The following is a 20038-nucleotide window of genomic DNA, read 5'->3' on the forward strand; positions in this document are numbered from 1 at the left end:
CATCCTCAACCAAAGCATACAACAGAGAATCAAACGGAAGAAGAGTGAGGCTTTTAATTCTCAAAGACATCCCAGTGATACACTTCCTCTAAACAAAGATACATCCCCTAGTTCTTCCCAAGCAGTGTCATCAGCAGGAAACCAAATGTCTTATTACCTGAGCCTAGGAGAGACACTCCTCATTCAAACCACAATGTTTTTAATGCTTACCTTGAATTTTATTAATCCAAATTTTGTATCAAACATCAGTCTTTAATACTTTCTGATTTTTTTTATTTGTTTATTTGTTTGGGATGGGATATGTACATTACAGTGCAGGAGTAGAGAGAAAAGGACAGCTTGCAAGAGTAGTTTGTTCTGTCCTTCTACCATGTTGGTTCCAAGGATCAAACCCATCTTGTCAGGGTTGGTAGAAAGCATGCCTTTGCACTGAGACATTTAGCTGGCCCCTCTTGAAAAGTTTTACTCTAAGATGATTTTGAAAGTAGCAATGTGCTCTGGGACACGTGAATAAAATGAACACTGAGCATCAGAGGCCTCCTGAGGATGAGACAGTAACCTTTTGAGTAACCTATCTTACACTGCATCCAGCCCTGATTTATTTTAGGAAAAGAGTTGCTAGAGTACCTTGCATGATTCACAGGAAGTGAAATGTGCATTCTGTCCATGACCTTGCACAGACCAGTAGGAAACTCATTACAGCTTAGTTTTCAGTTCTCCATCATTCTCGACCTTAGGACTTCTGTGCTCATCTGTGCACTCACTTTTCTTCATATCTGCAAGTTCAGTTTCTGAAGACTCAATTTCCCCAGGAAAGTGGAATTTCCTCATAAGTATTAGAATGAAGAATGCAGGGAGATAGCTTGATCCTTTTAGTGCTGCAGGCAACACTAGGTAAATGTGCCTATTGAAAAGAACTAATATGTATTAAATCTTTTTATTGACTTAAGTTTTATTGTATTATTGTGAGAAAAGATACACAATTTCAATTTATCTCAATTTGTTAACATTTAAAAACGTATTTTAAGTAAATAAAATTATATCTCATTATTCTTTCCCTTCTGTACCCCAACTCCTCCCAGAGACCCCCTTCAATGCCTGCCATACCCTTCTTTTTTTGTCATATTATTTAAAATTTTTAAAATATTGTAACAATAAAAATGAGTATTATAAAAGCTGTTTGACATAAAACAACAATCAATTGAACAGTCTTATGTAAATGCTTATCAATAGCAATACTGAAAATACATGTTTTTCTCAGTATAAATTTTAAATAACTCCAAACATATTAACTGTATATCTTACAAGAATGCATCACTACTAGGTTTTCTTAAAAAATGAAAATAAATAGAGAATGTCTTTTTGTTTGTTTGTTTGTTTGTTTGTTTTGATTTTAGTAAAGCTTAAAATCTTGGCTTTTACTGTGGTACAAGCCCAAAATAAGAATAATTTTTAGACATTGGATTTCATTGTAATAAGGTTGTACTTCAATGACCCACACCTCACCACAGGATTTTACCTCCATAGTAGCTAAGCTAAGAGTTTACAGTTCTGCAGCACCAAGGAATGAATTGTAGGCACAATTTTTGGACACAGATTTTCTGCTATGGTCAAAGCTATTTGACTTGAGTGATTGTCTTCATTCTCAGCCCACAGGGAACAGATTACATTCATTTAAGAAATGGTGAGTGTATTAAGATGGTCTATCCATGAAGTCATTCACCAACTGTTTCAATGAACAATGGTTCTGATTGGAGGGTGGCACAGACATTAGGTGAGGGTATGAATCTGGTTCATTGGCTGTGATGATTTTGAAAAGCATTCATCTTATAATGTAAGTAACTTATAAAGTCCTCTTCTTCAAAATTGATACAATAGTTATAAATATCAAGCAAAGCATTCAGTCTCACTATTTGTTGTTCTTTTACAAGCCACCTCCCAATTTAATTGTCTATGTTTCTTTTGGCTATATAAATAATTTCAAAATATGTAAGCTGTTCTGAAAATCATAGTATAGTATAAAAACATCAAATAAATAATCCTACTAATAGAGAAGCTGAGATAGGAGAAGCATGATTTCAAGACCATTATGTGCTATGTACCATTATGTGCCCGAGATCAAAGACTGCTGACAACCAGCTCACCTCTGTAGGAATTGCCTTTGAAGTCCCTTCCTCCAGTCTCATGTTTATGTTAAAAGTTTGATTGTTGTTGGTTTCGGTTTTTTGCCTTACTATAAAAACACTCTGCACCCAAAGTAAAGTACACCTTGATAAAGCTTTCTTGGTGTGTGTCTCTTGTCTCTCCCACCCTCTTATTTCCACAGGTTCTCAATAATCTCCAGTCTGAGACAACCCACAAATGTGTGGGCTCCACTGGCCGGACCCCCACAGCCAACAAATTTCTAATTCCTCATATTTTTTTTTAATTTCAATAGATTAGGAAATGTTGGCAACATTAACTTTCATAATAAGAGATATTAAGAAAAAGTAGTTGTTACTTCCTGTTATTTTTGTTATTAGAGATGGAATTATGCTTGTGTAGGTTTGTTGAAAGATTACTTTCTTGTTTCTTCCAGGGTGTAGTTTTCCTCCTTATGTTGGTGTTTTCCATCTATTATCCTTTGTAGGGCTGGTTTTGTGGAAAGATATGGTGTAAATTTTGTTTTGTCAGGGATTATTTTGTCTTCTCCATCTATGGTAATTGAGAGTTTTGCTGGGTGTAGTAGCCTGGGCTGGTGTTTGTGTTCTTGTAGGGTCTGTATGACATCTGCCCAGAATCTTCTAGCTTTCATAGTCTCTGGTGAGAAGTCTGGTGTAATTCTGATAGGCCTTCCTTTATATGTTACTTGACCTTACTGCTTTTAAAATTCTTTGTTTTGTGCATTTGGTGTTTTGATTATTATGTGATGGGAGAAATTTCTTTTCTGGTCCAGTCTATTTGGAGTTCTGTAGGCTTCTTGTATGTGCATGGGCATCACTTTATGTTAGGGAAGTTTTCTTCTATAATTTTGTTGAAGATATTTACTGGCCCTTTAAGTTGGGAATCTTCACTCTCTTGTATACCTATTATCCTTATGTTTGTTTTTTCATTGTCTCCTGGATTTCCTGGATGTTTGGGGTTAGGAGCTTTTTTCATTTTCTTTGACTGTTGTTTCAATATTTTCTATGGTATTTTCTACCCCTGAGATTCTCTCTTCTATTTCTTGTATTCTGTTGGTGATGTTTGCATCTATGACTCCTGATCTCTTTCCTAGGTTTTCTAACTCCAGGATTGTCTTCCCTTTGTGATTTCTTTATTGTTTCTAGCTCCATTTTTAGATCCTGGATGGTTTTGTTCATTTCCTTTGCCTGTTTGATTGTGTTTTCCTGTAGTTCTTTAAGGGATTGTTGTGTTTCCTCTTTAAGGCCTTCTAGTTGTTTACCTATGTTCTCCTGTATTTCTTTGAGGGAATTATTTATGTCCTTCTTAAAGTCCTATCTTATCATCATGAGAAGTGATCTTAGATATGAATCTTGCTTTTCTGGTGTGATAGTGTGTCCAGGACTTGCTATGGTGGGAGAATTGGGTTCTGATAATGCCAAGTAACCTTGGTTTCTGTTGCTTATATTCTTATGCTTGCCTCCTGCCACTATCTGGTTATCTCTAGTGCTACCTGCCCTTGCTAAATCTGACTGGAGCCTATCCTTCCTGTGATCTGGTTGTATCAGAACTTCTGAGAGTAAAGTTGTCTTTGTGATTCTGGGATTTTGGGATTCTGGGATCCTGGGATCCTGGGCCCTTTAGAACACCTAGGAGTGAAGCTTCCTCTGGGTGTTGTGGGACTGGCTGTGGAGTTTGCGCCTAAGGTCTGCTCAGGCCACCAGCCCAGACCATATGTATTAAATCTTAATGTGTTCAGTGAAAGCAAATTTTGTATATTGTTACAAACCCTTTATTTTTCAAAGAAATATTAGGTGCTTATTTTTCCCATGTACCTTATATAATCTACTTTACTGAATTATTATTAATTATGTTTGTTAATATGTCAAAAAATCCACCATAAAAGTTTAAATGTATTTTCTTAATTTTGATGATTGCTAGTATCCATTGCCATCCTGAATGGATTTGTGGTCATTATAGAAATACATCTCTAGGTATATCTATGAGTATATTTTCAGAAAGATTTAGATGATGATTAATTTCCACACTTATGATTAATTTCCACCATGAGTGTGAGCACCATGTGCTGGGGCTTTTAGCACTCAGTATTTTCTAACAGAACATGCAATGAGACCAAAGTTCTCATACTCCACCCCCATGCCTCCACTGTCATTAGTTCACACTAGGCAACCATGCCTCCTCTGCCATATTCACCATGTAGGTAATTTTACCCTAAGCAGAAGTATGAAACTACACACAACTTGATGTACCTGAAGAGGTGCCAGCTCTCTGGTCTCCTGGTTCTTGAGGTTAACAGCTCCAGTTATTTTTATGTATGACAGAATCCTCTGCCTTAGTGACACTCTCAGTGGGTTTGTACCATCCCTGGACTGAGTCAAGTTGTATTCACGAGGCCACTAGACACTAAAATACAGTTGGGCATCTATAGGTTCCCATAGACAAGGCCAGTAGTAAAATGTAGATAGCAGATCCCTTTTTAAGATAGTCCAAGGGTTTCTCATCTATTTAGGCTACAAGCATGAGGGATCTCTGAACTTTCCATGAGCTAGAATGCCAGAATCCATGCTACCTGAATGTGCTGGAATTTGGTCATCCTATATGCTGCAGAATGGCAGAGTCCTTCCTTTCTGTCCATAGATATGGGGTTGTGGGAAATTAGAAATTTTGCTCCCACATATAGTTCCCTTGATCTAGGTCTCTGCATCTTGCTGTCTTGATTATCTCCAGTGTTCCATGATAGCTTGGCTCAAGATGCAGCTCTGCTCTCCTGCCCCAGGGCCTCTATGCAGGACACCTGTTCCTTTTCTAAAGTATTTTGAAGGGTAAGGTTAGAAACCCAGTAAGGTTTAAATGTATTACGCACTTTAAAATAATGGGAAGATATTAAAATATGTAAGTAGGGAATTATACCACCCAAGTACAATTCTAAAAATGAAGCCAAATAAAATCTTATTACTCAAGAGAATGATAGATATTAATTGGGATATTTTATGTACTATATAAGTAAGTCTCAAAAAGTTATCTTTACCTGAAGTTATTTATATCGTACATCCTACATGCCCCTGTTTCACCACATTTCAGAGTTCCCCAATGTAAACAGGTTCTGTCTATCAGAGCTCCAGAGTAAATAGGTGCTGGAATGCCAGCTGCAATGGAGAAAGAAAGAAAAACAGCTCATTGCTCAGAAGAAAGAAAAGAGAATGACATTTAGATATACTTCTATATATGTGTTTACTTCCAAATAATATATATACATATATATATACATATACATATATACATATACATATATTGGAATATATATGGAGAGAGACAGACTCTAAACTTACTTTTAGGAATTATGTTAATATAAACCTTTTAGATAACAGAAAATGAGAACTATTTATAAAGTGCTAAGAAGTCATTCATTCAGTTCATAATCATGAACATTACTTATTTTCTGAAATGTCTTCCATTAATTTTCTTTACATCCAACAAACATAACGATTCTCTTCACATTTTATTTTAAATCTTATAAAAAAAATAGCTGTGTAATTAAGTTCCAGTAAGTTTCTTAAGGACAAGGGAAACCATTTTTCATTTCGGCAGTTTCTTCATTCTCAGACTAATTACAAGTAGCAAGTTCTAAACTCAAAGGCTTGTAAACTGAAGTTCAGTGTAAAGTGGGGAGACTATGCCTATGTTAAAGATGCTACAAGGTCATGGAACTCCCTCAGAGTGGATACTTGGGACACTGCAAATCCAGAGACAAATTATAGCTACCTCTTTTAGCAAATATCCATTGCCCCAATCCCTGTGCCTGACCTTATTCAGGTGACTGTTGCATGAAGCCTTTGGAGATGTTGTAACTGAAGAAGTCTCTAGCATCTCCCCATCCTAACACTAAGAATGCCATCAGGTAGCCCCTGAGCCTACAGCACAGAACTCCCTGCTCTGCTATAAGCAACCCACCTGATGTACCCACAGATATATTTAAGAAATACCTTGTTCATGGATTCCTTTGTTTTCTAGCTACAAACATCACAAAACTGCCCACATATTAGAACATGATATTTTGATTACCTAAATCTGTGTGCCCAAGTAATGGTCACTCATGTTTGATTCTAGAATAAACACTTATTCCCTTTAAGGTGAGTGTACTGGCTAGTTTTGTGTGTCAACTTGACACAGGCTGGAGTTATCACAGAAGGGAGCTTCAGTTGGGGAAGTGCCTCCATGAGATCCAGCTGTGGGGCATTTTCTCAATTGCCCCTTGTGGGTGGTGCCATCCCTGGGCTGGAGGTCTTGGGCTCTATAAGAGAGCAAGCTGTGCAAGCCAGGGGAGGCAAGCCAGTAACGAACATCCCTCCATGGCCTCTGCATCAGCTCCTGCTTCCTGACCTGCTTGAGTTCCAGTCCTGACTTCCTTTGGTGATGAACAGTCATGTGGAAGTAAGCCAAATAAACCCTTTCCTCCCCAACTTGCTTCTTGGTCATGATGTTGTGCAGGAATAGAAACCCTGACTAAGACAGTGAGAGTTGTGTTTTGGGTTGGCAAGATAGTTACTCTCTTCTTATTCATATAAAACTAATTAGTTTATTAAGCACTTAATATTGGTTTGATATGTTATGGAAATTCTACATACCGAATATTCTTATGCAAAATGCATGTAATCCAATTCCAAGTGACTTCTCTTCAGACTTGATAGACCTGAAAAAAATATATACATACATACATACATACATACATACATACATACATACATAAAATTACATCGTGCAGATCTACATCAGCCCTAGCATCTTCCCATGACAGTGGTAGTTCATGGTTCTGATGCTCAGGCTTTCTATCCTGAAGGGGTGATGATGCACCTCTACAGCTCTACCTCTGTTACTCTCACACTGAAGGAGAGGAAGAACTTCTGAAAGGTATCCTCGGACCTCCACAAATCTAAAGAAGGGCTGAGCCCTTTAACAATTAGAAATTGTCTGCTAACCTAGATGAATAGTTTCCTGGTTTCCATGGCAACCACTGTGCCATAGCCACCATAATGGACCTAAACCTTTGAAACCACAAACCAAATAACTCTTTCTTCTTTTAAGTTATTTTCTAGGCATGTTGCCATGTTGTTAAAAAAGCAAACACACATTATATAAAAATTCAAGATATGGTAAAGGTAGCAATATAAATAAACAAAAAGCATCTATCATGTATGCTATGACATTTTTAAAAATGATGTTGTTATGTGGAGTTAAAAATTTAGGCATTTGTCTTTGCAGTGATATCTACAAGAGTACGTTTCAGATGGTTTTGAGAAATATATACAAAGTAGAGCCCTATAAAGCAATAAGGATAAAAACTGAAAAATATTTTTAAAAAAGAAATGTGAGAGCTCCTGTAAAATGTGGTCTTTTCCCACCAAATATACATTTGCATGAGAAAATCATAATATATGCAATTGTTGTGATTTCATTTTTGGAACTAATTACATGAAAGAGTTCAATAAAAGACAACAGACTAGAGAATTAATGTTATGCCAACAGTAAGGCTGCGTCATCCATCATTTACACTGCAATCTTGAAATTCAGCAAGAGTGAACAAAAGGTATGAAAAAAATAATTCGCATACACCTTAACCTCATTACATTAAGATATGATATGTTAGGGCCTACACTATGTCTCAGTGGAAAATGTTGCTTGCCATGGAGACTGACAAACTGAGTTCAATGTGTAGAACCAGAATGATTGAAAATGAACCATTTACCTGTGGGTTTCCTCTTGTTTCAACATTCATGGCATGACATGCAAGCAAACACATTCACACACACACACACACACACACACACGTATACACAAGATGTTTCAAATAATCATACACTAAAACATTAATGAGCCATGCCTGTTTGTTTTTTACCCTCAGTGGAAGAGTCAACATCAGAATGTAAGGTAATTGAGAAACTGAGTGAGGAATGGAAGTAGAAACAGGCTTTCAGTAAACATGAAACCATCTCTTGAGAGCATGTTCAAAGGTTCTAACAGGAGCTTTCAGCTGCTCATCTGCCTTTACCTATGACCTTCCTCCTCTTTGAGGAAAGTCATCCTTATCAACTGATTATGCAGTTTTGGGACTGAGATATCTGGAGTAGTGAGGAGAAAAGAGACACAATTTAGCCACATCAACTGAATCTGCCTGATACATGATGGGGTAATAAAAGTCACAGCCAAATAATGGGTCCAAAGTGGGATCCAGCTCAAGGGGAGGTCTCAAGGCCTGACACTATTACTAAGGCTATGGAGCACTCACAAAAGGGGACCTATCATGACTGCCTGCCAAAAGACCCAACGGGCAGGTGAGTCAGAAGAAATTATTTGCACCCAATCAATAGACACAAGCTGCTGAGCCCTGTGGTTGAAATAGGGGAAAGCTGGAAGAAGCTGGAGAGGAAGACGACCTTGTAGGAGGACCAGCAGTCTCAATTAACTTGGACCCCCGAGATCTCTCAGACACTGGATCACCAACCAGGCAGCATTCACCAGCTGATATGAGGCCCCCAACACATATACAGCAGAGGACCGCCAGGTCTGGGTTCAGTCAGAGAAGATGCACCTAACCCTCAAGAGACTGGAGGCCCCAGGGAGTTTAGAGGTCTGGTGGGTAGTGTGAGGGGGGGGGCATCCTCCTGAAGACAGGGAAGCAGGGAGGAGGTATGACATGTGGAACAGTGGAAGTGAACTGGGAGAGGAAAAAAATCTGGAGAAAAAAGAAAACAATAATAAATTTAAAAAAAGAAAAGAAATTTAATAAATAACCAAAAAAAAAAAAAATCTAAATCTCGTCAATAGGTTGCTTAGTGGGTAAAGGTGTTTACCACAGAGGCTTGATGACCTGAGATTAATCCACAGAACCCTGGATTCTATGGATTAATATATGTTAAAAAGTTAAAATAAAAAAGGCCAATTCAATGTTATGCATCTATAATCTCAGCATTCCCACAATGAAATAGGAGGAAAAACAGAATTGCTTGGGAACTTGAGGTCCATGTATGCTGGAGTACCTGGGCAGCACAGAGCAGAAGGAGAAATAACAAGAGAAACCCTGCCTACAAAACAACATGAAAAGAGAAAACTGGTTCAACAGCATTTTGACCTCCCTGTGTTTGTAGTGCCACATGGGGGCGCACGCGCGCGCACACACACACACACACACACACACACAGAGGAATTTTAACCCAGCAACACGGCTGCTCTGGCAAGAAATCACATGCAAAGACCTTCTAGGTCTGTGTGATCCAGCTAGAATGACATACCCTTAATCCCTCTGGCTGGAATACAAACACACACTTAGTACACACCTTTATGGTAATATTGGTTTATAGAAGGATGAAGCCATGTTTTAAAGTGACATTTAATTGAGGAGTGGACAAAGCTACAAATGAGAGAAAGATTTGACAGAATGAGTCAAAGATAGGATACACCCAAGTCTCACAAGAACATCACAGAAAAAAAGAGATGACTTAAAACAGCAGCACTGAGAAAGAAAGGAGACAGATTTAACAGGACAGTTTTTCAGAGAGAAGTTACAGAGAGAAAAAGCTAGACACTGGTGAAGACAGAAGGAGACAGAGAATAGGAAGGAGCCGGAAGTTGAACAAATTGTCAGAGTTAGTTTAAGGGCCTACAAGAGCAAATCAGTGAGAAGCTGAGAGAAGCCAGTTTGATTCAGTCAGCTGGGAGAGTTTTGAGCCAGCTGAACTGAAACAGTCAGCCAAAGTTTACAAACAACTGGAAAGTGTGAGCTTACTCAGAAGTAAGTCTTCAGGAAGCCAATTGGACAATTGTAACTAGTGAATAAAAGTCACTTTTATACACTCACACACACACACACACACACATACATCACATCACATCACATCGTACACTTGCATTTGAACACACTACAAAGAAGGACAGCGAAAAGGCTAAATGAAAGAGTTACTTATTACCTCAGAAGAACCATGTACCCAGGTATGGCTGTGATCGAGTAGAGGAAACTGCCCATTACTGCTAAGATTAAAAAGTACTTTAGCTTGTTAGTACACTCAGGGCCTTTTTTACACAGCCCCAGGACTGCAGATGAGTTTCCCGACGACCGAACACAGCTGCAATTTTGAAACACCTGTCAAAAAAAGTGTCCTATTAAAGAAGAAACGTATTAGTATGAACCTTCAGTATTGTCTGCATAGCCATTTGGATCAAAATGGAGTGTTGGGTCAATGATATGACTCAGAGGAAGAGCACTCATCTAGTTTGAATGAGGACCCAAGTTTGAGCACAAATGCCATTAAATAAAAATACTAAATAAGTAAAATACAGTCTACATGTCCTCTTTAATTACATCTCTCTTTTGGTATTTCAGAATTTTATCATAAAGTATAAAAGGGTAGATTTTAAAAATTGGTATTTTTCTCTAAATACATGGAGGAAAGTTGCAAAATTTCAATTATCCTGAATGCACACTATATATTTTATTTCTTCACATTTATTTGCTTTTTGATTTGGTATTTCTTCTATGTATGTGTGCATATATGTACATATGTGTGTACCATCACATGCATGAAGAAGTCAGAAAAAAGTTATGGGAGTTTATTCTCTCTTTCTACAATGTGGGTACCAATACAAAATTATGCTGGTAAGGCTTAGTGGCAAATATATTTACCCACTGAGCCAACATTCTAGCCTTCACATAGTTTTCCTTAAAAGTAAATAAATATGGTTTTCTTTTATTTTACCTAGCAGTGAGTACTAAAACAACATGTATCTCATGTTGATGGACTAGCTAGGTATTTTCATAAACAAATGCGTGGACTAGTTGATGGACTAGTTAGGTGCTTTCTCATAAACAAATGCGTGTATCCAACAGAGGAGTTTATCTAAGAAGAAAAGTTAATACTTATGTTCCCAAGTTAGATTAAGTGTGAAAATTTGTATTTTGTTTTGATTTCTAATCATCTCTCCATATTATAATATGTTTAAAGAAAAGAAAAAGTGCTTGATTCTTTATTATACTAATCTGTCACGATGAGGACTGGGGAGATCTCACAGTTAGTAAAGTGCTGCACAAGCACAAGGACCTGAGTTCTCATCCCAGTGTGCATGGGAAAGGTACATGAATAGAGGATGTGTTTGCAGCACTGGATCTGAAGGTGCGAACAGGTTACTCCCTGGGTTCACTTCCCAAGCAGCTTAACAGAACCAGCAACATCCTGTGACATCCAGTGACATCCTGTCTCAGAAGCACAAAGTGCATGCATGGACCTGAGAGTCAACAGCTGAGGTTGCCTTCTGGTCTTCATATGCACAGGTACCTGCATACCATGCACATGTGCATGCATACAGACACACACACACATACACTCGTGCACACACACACACATACACATACAATATATATTACATACACACATACACACATACACACAGTAAATAAATGCACAAATACATAATAAAACAAACAAATATATGAAAGAAATTAGTGATATGAAAAGATAAATTATCTCTCCATCTTAACTATACCTCAAATTTGAAGGCAGCCTAAGAGTCATGAAACACTACCAAAACAAAAGGCAGATTCTATCCAGAGTAATTTATAGTTTTAACATTAATGTTGATTTATGTGTGTGCTTATGTATCTGTGTATATCCACAGGCTCATGTGGATATCTGAAGAAGGCAGAAGAGAGTGACAGATGGCCTGGACCTGGAGTTGTGAGCTCCCTCATATGGGTGCTGGGAACCAAACATGTCCTTTGAAAGAGTACCAAATGCTCTTTACTCCAGCGGTATCTCTCTAACCCACCCAGAGCATTTTGATTCAGATAACTTCAACAATAATCTCAACTCTTTTGAAATAACAAAATAATGCTCAGATTCTGTCAAGGATTTACATAACATCTAGGAATTATAACATCAAGTATGCATATACAGAATAAATTGAGTCATTCACAGAAAAGGTTAATGTGTTAAGCATGAGTACTTTTTGCTTTTTAGCAGATATAGCTTAAGTCATAGCATATGTTGATGCAATACAGAAATATGAGCCCAAACACTGAAAGGATGTTTACCATGTTGGTTCCGGTTCCAACAGACTTTTCACAGCCCGCGAGGCAGGCTGACATGTATGCTAGGCCATTGTCCCCACACACCGGATCCCATGTGTTCGTTAAGCAGCTACACCTTGTGTTGCAGTTGGCAAGGATGCTATTGTCCACATATAGTTGGTGCTGAACTCTAAAATGATTTGAAATAATGTTATGAATGCTGAAAAATCTACCAAAGCACTTTATTTTCTTCTTTTCATCTCAGCATGTACACACACACATGTATACATGTGTAGGCACATGTATACATTCACATGCATTTGGATGTCAGAAGATAAACATTGTTCAGTGTTCCAAAGCCCCAGGTGCAGGCCCATGAACTATCAGAGATTTTGTCTATGCTGCTCAGCTCACAGGAGGAGCACAGACATTCCAGATACCTGTGAGGAACCATCTAGGAGAAGTGAACACCACTACCAGGTGACTTTCCTGGAGATGGCCCACCATGTCTTGCATGGGCTACTATGGGTGGGTTCTGAGAGGCAAGGCCCCAAGAGATTTCATCACAGGACTTTTTCTTCCTGCTGATATGTCTTTCTTATCACTATTACAAAGTCTAAGGTCCTGCACATTAGCCCCACCCTACTGAGCAAATTTCCTGCACACCAACATCAAGATGAACCTTCATGAATTAATGCAATTTAGATAAATTGATGATTTTATAGAATACCTAATTTGATTCAAATAATTTTCAGGAAGAAAGATTTAAGAAATGGTTTTAGTTGTTTTGCCAGAAAATGTAATAAAGTTAGAATCAAGAATAAAATGTGCCACCTTCTCATAGAACAATAAGGGGCATATAATAAGGAATACAGGAGGTTTTCACAATTACACTAAAAAGAGAAATAGAGTCAGGACAAATTTATATCCAAAGAAAAACATTCATCCTTGTTCAGATCCAAGGATGAAGCCACAAGTGTACACTATAATAAAGCAAAAGCATGTGAAACTTCCTTTGAACTTAATATTAAATCCTCCTGTAACTCCCCTTTTGTATAACATTTTATCTATCAGGTAATTTTCTAAAAAATTTTTTTTGTCTATAAAAAGGTCAGAGCAAAGAAACAAAGTTCTGGCTTGGGGGAGAAGTTCTCCCCTACCTATTCATCCATCTACTCAAATGTATGTAGGAGGTATTTGGGCATCAGCCCCAGGCAGCAAATGTATGTATTTATAGATCTGTTTGTCTATACGTATGTGTGTAGATTTATGTGTATGTATGTAAGCATGCACAAAAACTTGTGCAATTGAGTGAGGCAAGGTGGATTTGACCAAAGTGTGTTTGTGTGTGCATATTTTCCTGTGTAAGGAATTTTAATTCTTTTCCTTTCTTTTCTCTCTGGTTCAGGAAGAGTTAATGAGCTCCAAACCCCCCCCCCTCTCTCTCTCTTTCTTTTTTTTTTTGAATCTTTACTTTTATTTGATTATTTTCTTATACAGTTCTGGTACTGACACTTTCTTTTAAAAAATTATAACTTCATGTAAATATTGAAGTTCAATAAAATAACTTAAAAACATTTACATATATATCACTACATCTCCATAAAATATAGCATCCTTTTGATACAGTGTAGGCCAGCATGATTTGGTAAATGGGAATGTGGCAGTTTTCAAGAGATCTTCTGTATGTAACAGGTAGGAATGGAAAGACTAAACTTGCCAAGATTTGTCAGGTATTAAACAGCAGATAACATGCACTAGAAAATTAAATACAGTTCAAAATACATACACCTCTAACAGCAAGAAACTCCTGATTGAATAGAGATGTATATTTAGAGTTCCTCAATAGAAATTAGAACATTTATCACAAACAGTATTGTAACATCAAGTAAGACATAGTACAGAAGCCACCAGAGAATCTGGACATGTGTATAGGTTATGAATTTCTACTTTGGCTAGAGTTAAGATTATATTGTCTAAACTTTAAGTGAAATGGGATGTTTGCTAAATCTTTTAAGATTTAGCAAAATCTTAAAACTTTATAAGGTACTGATTCATAAGTTTGAGTACTGATTATCTGCACAGTCCATTTCTTATTTATATGGATATGACAAAAGTCAATCCTATGAGCCTAATTGTCTAAAATGTGAATGTTACCTGTAAATAAAGTCAACCAAGGCCAGTTGTGTCCTTGAGCCGGAAAGGAAAGGAACCAGAGCTTATCAGCACAGATAGTTAGAGAGTCACAGAGTAAGAGACCAGCACTTAATTAAGCACAACTAATAAGATTATAAGGCCAGGGGTTGTCAGTCTTTGGCCTCCATCTAACGTCATATCCAACTCAGTACCATCCCCGAAAAGACCAGGGCAGGCCCCAGGCAGACACCCTGCCATGTCAAGCTTTACATGGGTTCTGGATGCCTTAACTCGGGATTTCCTGCCCATTCAGCAAGCACTTTACTACTTTTAAAGCTGCCTCATTATGGGAGCACAAAATATCTGAATAACTGAGGCTAAAAGCCTCAGATTTACTTCCCTCATTATACTTTAAAGCAGACTAAGGCATCACCATGGCTCTACCCATATGTACATAGAATCATAAACTTACTCACTGGCAGTCCCCAGATCCTTTATATATACTTACAATTTACATGGGCCGATATAGGATTGATGGGTGGATGGAAAATACAAGATAACCATGGATCACTGTCATTAATTTATAGTAAAATGTTCTAATCATATATAACCCCTAGAGAAAATAGGCTAGCGATTGTAAAAACATTACGATGGTCATTGGAAAAAAATCAACACACCCTTCATAAGAGGTAGTTAAGCCAGCAACTGGGAAGTTATCACAGGTTATTAAAAAGTGAAAGAAGGATAGAAGGTACTCAGACAGGGACAGGCAGAATGCCATGTATGCGGCCTTCTTGACAGTGATCTTGAACTTCTTCATAATAAAGCCAATAAGTAAATATCCAATGCATATCGGAGGTAAGTTAGAAACACCTAGAAAAGCAAGTAAAGTGGTATTTATAAGACTGCAGAAAATAAACACATTATCAATTTATCTAATATATATGACTTAAGAAATTATTTAGCTCTAACATACAAATGATCTTAAACCCTACTCACTTGCATATTATATACAATGAGGTTTTTAAATACTCCCTAACATCACGTTAAAAAAAAAGTTAGCAGTTATAATCATTTTCAACAGATTATAAACACTTTATGAGCAACACACACACAAGCACATGTATACACATACATTTATGATATTAGATGTTTCATGTATTTCTTTTGACTGTATATTGGGAATTTGACTCAAGTCTGGGTGGTTTTTGAAGGTTGCTGCTCAGTCCACTCTCCTCAAGTATAGAACAATGTTGATGGTGTCCAGCACTCCTACTCCCTGACTCTCTTTCCCTATACGAAAATTTTAAAAAAGAAAGAAAAAGAAAGGAAGGAAGGAAGGAAGGAAGGAAGGAAGGAAGAAAGGAAAGGAAGGGAAGGAAGGAAGAAAGAAAGAAAGAAAGAAAGAAAGAAAGAAAGAAAGAAAGAAAGAAAGAAAGAGAGAGAGAAAGAAAGAGAGAAGGAGGGGAGGGAGAGAGAAGAGAGAGGGAAAGGGGAGGGAAAGGAGGGAAGAAAAGTGAGGAAGAGAGGGAGAAGGAGGGAGGTAGAGAGGTAAGGAGGGAGAGAGAGAGAGAGAGAGAGAGAGAGAGAGAGAGAGAGAGAGAGAGGATTCACACAATACCAGCACACACCACTTCATTTAATTTTATACATCTGAGGGTGAGGACTGGAAGTTGGACTTTTGAAGAATTCTAGATAATATGGACTGTGCCGGCCTGTAATTCTCAGTTTTCAAGAGTAAAGTAGGACCCTTGGGTTTAGGGTACTAACAAGGAAAGCAGAGTGTGGCTGCACAAACTAAGTCAGACCAACAGGGGTCTGAGCCAGAGTTAGGAGTAATGTGGGGAGCAAGAACTGTAGCCCAGATGTAAAGTGTGGGAGTAAGATACAGGAGCCTGGTGAGATAACTCTGTATTCCTCTTTGAATTAACACATTGTCTGTCTAAAAACTGACTGATACAAGCTTCCCCCAAGACTGCAATAACTATGATGGTTTCCCCTTTGCTTGCAGAGAGATCAGAGAGGGTATTTCTGGTCACTTCCTTTCTCTGTCCTTTCTTGAGTTCCCTGGAGACTGGAAAGAAGAAATTTACAAGAACATCCTAACAGATTTCAATTTTGTTGTCATCCCCTAGTCCCGCCATCTTACTGTTTATCATGCCCTCGGCTATGGTGTTTTCCATGCTATCATGGGAGGGGGAAGTGCTATGAAGGAAATAATGAACGTACATACCTATGAGAAGGACTACCTCCGCAGTGGATTTTCCATATTGCTGTTCAAGGTATTTAGGCAAAAATGTAAACATATTGATAACTGCATTTATCTTGAGCACACTTGTCAGTGTGAGAAGCATGTAAATTGGATTGCAGAAGAGGCTCTTCATGAATGGCAAGAAATCTAAAACAAAAGAGCTAATTTGGTCTTGCATTTCGTGTTCAGTGCTCTAAGATTTTCTCACAGATCCTGTGCTATGAGACAAATGCATTTGACAGATCTTTACCCCTTGGGAGCTAAAGTTCTAGATCATTGTTTCAGTCACTTTGAACTTAGTGACATAACAGTCTGTACATGAACCAGAACATAATTGTTCCAGCAAGCAAAACTATAAGGAGCTATGTTCAAGTCTGTGGCTACAATCCTTCATCTCTTTTTCTCTCCTTTCTTCTCATATCCTTCAGACACTAGAGGGGGAGTAGTCCTTTCTCTGGAATCTACAAGCGACTCTCTTTGATGAAGGTTGAGTATAGACACTGATGCTCTCACTCTGTGATGTAAGAATGGATAAGCTAAGAGGTTAGGAAGGTTACAGGAATCATGCTGCTGCCCAGACAACCACAGTATCTTACCAGCACTTCACAACAGGTCATGCATTAATATCACCTATGATACTCATAAGAACATCAACATGAAGGTCTCACTGTAAGGAATGCTGCTGACTCAGTCGGTGAATACCAAGTATCATCAACTTGGCCAAAATTCTCCCCTGTCTAAGAAGTCAGAGTCCAGTCTGCAGCCTGTCTGAAATTGACACTAACTGGTCTCTTCCCTCTACATGTTTTCATGTCTCCTGTCTTGACTTGCTGATTTTATATATCATTCATAAGTTGTCTAATATTTAAATGAGAGAATAAATCATTTAGAAGTAGAGGCCGAGCAGTTTAATGAAAGGAAACTAACTCTAATGGCAAAATTCAGCCTTATAAGTGAGATGGTTGCAGTCACTATTCCTGGGAGCTTTTGAACCCGCCCATGTTTGTTGACATCCTTGACCTCCTAAACGAGTCTCCACAGTTCACAGTTATTTTCTCTATGTCTGATTCTCTGCTAAGCTCTTTCCTAGTTTTGAGAATTAGGTTGATCTGGCAGACTACAACATCTCTCACAAACAGAGAACAGTTCCTATTAGCTCATTCAGAAGAATCTCTAACCTGGCTATGATTCTAAGAAGACTTTTAAGCCTGGACACTGGCAACAAATGCCACTGGCTCTCCAGACAAGGTCTCCAGTGTTTAACTTAGACATGGGACCATTCAGTGCTCATTGCTGTGAGAGGATATGAGTGATGACAGAGCAAACAGCAGCAGCATCAGTGAGGTACTCCCCACAGGAGTCTGTAACAGAACATCACAGACACCCAAGAACGCAACACACTCTTACCCTCACTTAACAGGTACAGCACTGGCCCCTCCCATCTTCCAACTCTACAGTTTCAGAATTCCAGAACTCAAACCCTGCCTCTTATGCACTATCTCTGATCTCTTGAGAAGACTACACAGGCCTCAACACAAACAACTATGAAAGCAGTGCCAAGTGTTAAGACTATGCACTGTTGAACACTCCGCTGTCCCACCTTAGCTTCTCACAGACACATCTCTACTCTGCATTGTTGCTTAGTAACATTCCTGCTTGATGTAAAATAGTCTGTTCTAAGGGAACAGTTGTCCTGTAAACTATCAACACCTTCAAATATAGAGGATTATGTCACCTATCATGTTTTCTCTTTCAACCTTGACTGCAAGGATGCTCACAGCTAAACTAATATTTTCCTTATCAAACAGATTTTTATCTTTATCTTGAATTTCTGGTTTTTAACTTGAAGCAATGTTTTGTGTAAAATAATCTAAAAATATAGGAAAATATATTTTCTCATTGAGTGTTCAGACTGACTTGAATTTTTTGTTTGTTTGTTTGTTTTGTTTTTTCAAGACAGGGTTTCTCTGTATAGCCCTGGCTGTCCTGGAACTCAGAAATCCGCCAGCCTCTGCCTCCCAAGTGCTGGGATTAAAGGCATGCGCCACAACTGCCCGGCTGACTTGAATTTTTAATAGAGTCTAATCTAAGGTAAGTCATATTCCCTCTCATGTCAGTTGTTTCTAAGTAGTGACTGTGGAAGACATTTAACACAGTTGAGTAGTGATGATCACTGACAAGCTATCTTATTTCAGCACAAGCAACAGATGTCCACACACTACAGACCCATCTAAACCAAATAGAGTGGATTGCCTTTAGTGATTGCTCGGTTTTCCTCCTTGGTCTTTTCTTTGCACTTCTCCTCTCTGGCATCTTCAGTTCCATCCCCATTATCCTGTAATCCTTCATTTGGGAGTGTCTTTGGAAAGAAGAAAAAGGGGATGCTAATCAGGATATTCACTCCTGCGCAGACCAAAAAGCCTATCCACCAAGCACCGACCCAGCGTGTGTCTGTGGGAGTTATGGTCAGGTCATCTGTAAAGAAATGCAGATATTCCATTAGCTTGCATCATTCTTTCCTGTGTAAACTGTAAAACAAAATTACTGAGATTCACAATTTCATCTGAGCATAAACTTTGCATATCATTTGTAAACTATTCGTTATTTCTTATTCTTGTTCTTGGATCCTGAGCTTGTGATCTTCTGCCTCTGCTTATTAAACGCTGAGATTATTGGTCTCTGCTACCCTATTGGGGGTCTAACTGAGACCTTTAGAAAAATTGTATGACAACTAATTGGGTAGAGTTAAAATTAAGTAAAAAGAAAAACGGTCTGGAATGCTACATGGCATTAGAGCTAAAACTACATTTCAAATGACAGAAACAAGATTTGAGACATATTTAAGAAAATAGCTTTAACATAGTATCTCAAAACACCACAGTGGTTGAGCAATGGGATTGGAAGGACATTTCAGTTATTCAGGAAGAGTTATTGTTGCGCCTGCAGAAGTCCTGAGTTCTATTCTAAGCACCCACATAAAAATTCACAACTTCCTGTAACTCTGTTTTCAGGAGATCTAATACACTTTTCTCACTTCAGCACACACCCACAATCACAGTGTGTACAAATATAAACAGACAAACACACACACACAAACACACACACACCACACACACACACCACACACACATGAGCACACAACCATACACATTCACATATATAAAGACAATAGCATAAAATACATTGTATACAATAATTTTTATATTTTGTATATTCAATAAAAAATTAATTTTGTCTAGCAGTAGGTGGTAATATATTTTACAGCAGTAAATGATCTATTTGCATGTGGAACCTTTCTAAATTGGGGCTTATCAAATAACTGAAAGATCTATTTTACTACCCACAGTGATTGCCTCATTAGAAAAGAAAAACAAAATTTATGAAATTCTTAGGGAAATGGATGGATCTGGAGAATATCATCCTGAGTGAGGTAA

At 38.0% G+C, this 20038-nt stretch overlaps 1 protein-coding gene across 3 annotated transcripts in view; it reads right to left on the reverse strand.

Moving 5' to 3' along the window:
- Nucleotides 1-256: 256 nt before the first annotated feature.
- The window catches only part of LOC116099756 (solute carrier organic anion transporter family member 1A5), an 87072-nt gene continuing 67290 nt past the window's right edge, over nucleotides 257-20038 (reverse strand). For all 3 annotated transcript variants that reach the window (XM_031383795.1, XM_031383793.1, XM_031383794.1), the window contains 8 exons: nucleotides 18858-19079; nucleotides 16587-16751; nucleotides 15031-15226; nucleotides 12242-12407; nucleotides 10125-10297; nucleotides 6789-6853; nucleotides 5192-5309; nucleotides 257-904 (listed from right to left, as the gene is read on the reverse strand). In XM_031383795.1, coding sequence (XP_031239655.1) covers nucleotides 697-904; nucleotides 5192-5309; nucleotides 6789-6853; nucleotides 10125-10297; nucleotides 12242-12407; nucleotides 15031-15226; nucleotides 16587-16751; nucleotides 18858-19079 — 1313 coding nt within the window. In that variant the 3' untranslated portion in view covers nucleotides 257-696. The remainder of the gene's footprint in view (nucleotides 905-5191; nucleotides 5310-6788; nucleotides 6854-10124; nucleotides 10298-12241; nucleotides 12408-15030; nucleotides 15227-16586; nucleotides 16752-18857; nucleotides 19080-20038) is intronic.

The sequence above is a fragment of the Mastomys coucha genome, unplaced genomic scaffold (assembly GCF_008632895.1).
Source record: "Mastomys coucha isolate ucsf_1 unplaced genomic scaffold, UCSF_Mcou_1 pScaffold20, whole genome shotgun sequence".
Taxonomy (NCBI): Eukaryota; Metazoa; Chordata; class Mammalia; order Rodentia; family Muridae; genus Mastomys; species Mastomys coucha.